General features: G+C 38.5%; 1 protein-coding gene across 1 annotated transcript; it reads right to left on the bottom strand.

The window, feature by feature from the left end:
- Window positions 1–1,563: 1,563 nt before the first annotated feature.
- On the bottom strand, window positions 1,564–2,868 carry LOC106780783. The gene has a single exon (XM_014669089.1). It carries the CDS (start codon window positions 2,866–2,868, stop codon window positions 1,564–1,566), a length of 1,305 nt encoding a protein of 434 aa, XP_014524575.1.
- Window positions 2,869–4,639: the final 1,771 nt, after the last annotated feature.

The following is a 4,639-nucleotide window of genomic DNA, read 5'->3' on the forward strand; positions in this document are numbered from 1 at the left end:
ATGCTTCTTTAATTGAACTTCTTATAGCTCTGGACTTTTGTTGATGTACCGATGTATGGGCGGGAATTCGTGTGATACCCTTGCTCACCTTTTTTTTTTTTGTTTTGAACTTTCTCACCGATGTATCATTTGAACTCCTTCCAACGAAATCATGAATCCTTTCTGGACGTCGGCGATGCATGGTGTGCCATGCTTTCCTTCTATGTTCTTTGAACCTTTATGATGATGCATGCAGGATGATGTATGATGCTAAATGTATGAATGTATGAGTGAAAAATTCGTGTGAGACCTGTATATTTTATTACTCTTTTTTAAATTAATTTCACGACATCCTTTAAGAACAAACTCACGCCCAGTGAATTTGCCTGTGATGCTCATTATTTTCGGGAGGCATTTTGAAAATTAAGAGCAACCTTACGAAAGAGATGAAAAAAAGATTTATACAATATTTGTCAATTCCACTTTAAGAGCATCCCTATCATGGAATCATTATGCTTAGAATTTTTGGCAGAATTAACTGGCAATGGTAACTCCTCTCGAGGATAAGTGCTCCACCATCAAATGCCTTTTTTACCACATACGGGCCTTCATAATTTGGAGTCCATTTGCCCCTGTTATCCTTTTGTATTGGCAAAATCTTTCTGACCAATTCGCCTTCTCGGAACTCTTTAGAGCGTACCTTCTTGCCAAATGCCCTCTTCATTCTTTGTTGGTATAATTGTCCGTGGCATGTCGTGGTCAATCTTCTTCCTTAATGAGATTGGGTTGATCAAACCGGGTTTGAACTTAATCTGCCCTCTAACTGGGTTCCTCTTAATACTCGTAGGGATGGTATTTCTACCTCGAAGGGTAGTACTACTTCCAAAGAAAAGGTGTTGCCCTAGTCGACGTGTGTACCGTTGTTTAGTAACCGTGTAAAGCGAGGTACAATCCTCTTAATACCTCTTTTAGCAGCCTTGACTGCCCCACTCATATTTGGACGATGATGTGAAGTTTGATTGTTCAAGTTTGCGGCAATGAGAAATCATGGTTGTCAACATGCATATCTCGCGTCGAAATGCTTTCACACTCCATCTTTGGTCCAAAGACATTCTGGTATGAGTGGTAACTTATGTTGAACTTTCCTTTCGTGTTGGTGCCGAAGTTTACCTCTTCTCTCTCGCCCTCCTATATTAAAGATTTCAACCTTTTCTTGATGGGGTTTTATTTCTTCAGAATCTTGCTTCACAAATCTCATTAACTCTAGAGAGGGTTTCGTGTCAATCATAATCATATTCCATGTTGTTGATAGGCGCTCAAGATTGTTTTCAAAACATTTATTGTCATATAATTATTATTTGAGTTAAGAAAATTAAGACACGAGATGATTGAAAAAACAAAACAAACATCTTTTAATGTTAAACCAAATGCAAAAGAAAGTGTCAACCCGTAACGCACGAACCTCAAGGCTCCGGGAAAAGCAGTGAGGGTAATAAAAAAAAGCGATTACAAATTTAATAAGCATCACAGACAAACTCTTCCCATTCTTGGGTTTGCAAATACTTCTTCTTCATCCTTTGCCAATCATATCTTGTTTGTAGAGGTACTTCCATGTTCGGAAAGGGGATTGACTTCAACACTTGGTTTGTCCTCTTGGAACTTCAACCATCCTGCATCAATTAATGATTGTACTTTGAACTTAAGTGTAATGCACCTTTTCGTCGAATGACCCATGCCTCCCCCGTGAAAATCACATCTTGCATTTGGATCAAAACTCTTAGGGTATGGAGACTGCAAGGGTTTCATGGGACGAACACTGGCCAGACCTTTCTTTAAGAGGTGAGGTAACAATTCTGTATACGTCATAGGGATGGGAGTGAAACTTTTCTCTGGGTCTATCCTAGGATGAGCACTTTGACCCACACTTTGATTGGGACCCAAGCCGGCTCCAATGCCGTTGACATTATTCGAGGCCTGTTGTGGTTGATAAAATCCTGGCGGTCGAGGTCTTGTTTGGGGACCAGACATTGTATTATTCACGTAAGGAGGGTAACTTAGGCTTGGTTGATAGCTATGAGTGGACGCATGACCTCCCCACATGGGTATTGCTGATGTTGCATGCACTCCCCATTCTTTCTCTTTTTCCAGATTAAAAGAAAATTTCTTTGGAGTGGTGGCTCGAGATGTAATTTTCCCATTCTTCAGCCCGATCTCAATCCTTTCGCCTATAATGATGATATCGACAAAGTTGGAAGTCACATTTCCGATCATATGCTCATAAAAGGGTGGTTGTAGCGTGCTTACAAACATTGCAACCATTTCTTTGTCATATAGAGGTGGCTCAACCTGTGTTGCCAACTCTCTCCATCGTTGTGCATATTCCTTAAAAGACTCTTCTTCTTTCTTCGCCATGTGGTGTAATTGTAACCTGTCTGGTGCGACATGCATGTTGTATTTGTACTGCCTTACAAAGGCGTCTGCCAAATCTGCCCAAGAACGGATATGTGAAGAATTCAAATTTGTATACCAACTCAACGCCGCATCAGCCAAACTATCTTGGAAGAGATGAATAAGTAATTTATCGTCATGAGCATAGGCAGCCATTTTTCGACAATACATGGTTAAATGATTCTTAGGGCATGTGTTACCCTTGTACTTTTCGAATTCCGGCACCTTGAACTTGTGCGAAATCGTCACTCCTGGGGCCAGACTCAACCTTGCCACGTCACCAAACCCGTAACTTTTAATCCCTTCTATGGCTTTCATCCTGTCTTCAAGTGCCTCAAGTTTACTTTTCTCTTCTTTTGTGCCCGTGTGTATGGTGGCCTTAGTCGAAACATCATGTGCAAATACTGTGTAAGGAGACTTGGTTGTTTCATTCATCTTCATCTCTTCGTGAGGATAGGCCCTTGAGTATTTATGGGAAGTACGCTATTGGTTATGGGAGATGCCAAAGAAGTGTGCTCTGCCTCTGAATGATCTCCAATGGGTGGTGAGTAACCTGGTGGCAAACCATACATTGGAAACGTAAATTGCGTGCCCACAGCGCTATGTACGGGAGGGTGAGCATTATCCTCGGCCTTTGCAGACGAAGTCTCCCCTGTAGTCTTCATGGCTTTCAAAGCCTCCAAAATTTGACCGACTTGATCCTTCAGTTGGCTAATATCGGCCTTTATAGTTTCACGTTCCTCTTCCCAATCTTCCATAGCTTTGGAGTTTGCTCGAGTTCTATATGGATGCCATGGAAGTCTCGCCGTTGGTTTTTATTTATATTGTTTTGTTAATTTGTATTAGATGAAATTGAATATGCAAAAATGATGCATGCTGAAGAAAGGCAAAAAACCCTAGTTCTTGATATCGTTATAATGGAAATTGAAAATGATGAAAGTTTTATAAGTTTATTCCATGAATTTATTAGATTACATGGTTTTTATTTTGCCTTATTTATTTATTCATAAAAGCATGACATTTTCGTTTTTGCTTTTTAAAAAAAAAAAAAACGTGACACATTTATTGTTATGTATAAAGAAAATGGAGGGAAAATGATAAAAATGTTGCTAATGCATATGATGCATGAAAACATATATGCCAAATAATGATTAAAAGCCAACATGTTTTATGCTTTTAAGATAGGTCCAATGTCCTAAGGTCTAAGCAATGTATATGCAATCTCACAGGGAAGGCTTCCTAAACCTAAGATCAAGGCCACCAGAGCTATGGTCCTTTTCACAGCTTTTCCACAACAATTGGACGCAACTAGGTGTGAAATTGCATGTAAAGAGAATAGCCACTGACTTGGGTTTTCACGATAGCCAACTGGAGACAGTCCAGACGTGACACCGCTACACAACCCCTCAAATTCTATGTTGCACTCAGACCCGGGTATAGGGCCCCACTCATGATATGTACAATAATAATAAAAAAAAAAAGAATAAAATACCAAAATAAATAAAGACAATCACATATAAACAAAAGGGAAAATAAAATAAAATAAAAAAGGAATAAAATAAAATAAAGCAAAATAAAATAAAATAAGAAAAACCACATCAATTTTTGACATTTAATTATCAAGGCCTGATTCTCTAGCGTCCCCAGTGGAGTCGCCAGTTGTCGCAACCGGGATCGCGACGGGACAGCGAACCGAAAAACAAACGGGTTTTGGAAAATATTTTGGGAGTCGCCACCATAATTTATTTTGGAAAACTATGGAAAAACCCTAAAAAAAACATGGTCTACGAAAAAGAGATTTTTAAGTTCGGGAATCGGTTACGCGTAAGGAAGGTGTTAGCACCCTACCACACCTGCCCAAAGGCAGTACCTTTAATTAAATGTATAAAATTAATGTGGTTTTCTTTTAAAATATTTAATTTTCCCCAAAAAAAAAAATAAAATAGAATAAAATATTAGGAAACAAAAAATATTTTTTTGTTTTATGAACCCTACAAGGATTGACCTTGGTCCTACGTACATCCATTAATGGGCAATCAGGGATCACATAGTTCTTTATCTAGAAAAAGGTTTGTGAGTTTGTTTACCGATTATTAGAGATTGTTTGACATTTTTCAAAAAAAAAATGAAAAGGTTTAGTTTAACAAAATTGAGCTTTTGGTTTTAAATATTTTGTGTATTTTTCGTGTTAAAAATATGGTGGAAAAAGAAG

The sequence above is a fragment of the Vigna radiata genome, unplaced genomic scaffold (genome assembly GCF_000741045.1).
Source record: "Vigna radiata var. radiata cultivar VC1973A unplaced genomic scaffold, Vradiata_ver6 scaffold_206, whole genome shotgun sequence".
NCBI lineage: Eukaryota > Viridiplantae > Streptophyta > Magnoliopsida > Fabales > Fabaceae > Vigna > Vigna radiata.

Coding starts and splice junctions, on each gene's coding strand:
- LOC106780783 (XM_014669089.1), bottom strand. CDS start 2,868: ATGAAGATGAATGAAACAACCAAGTCTCCTTACACAGTATTTGCACAT.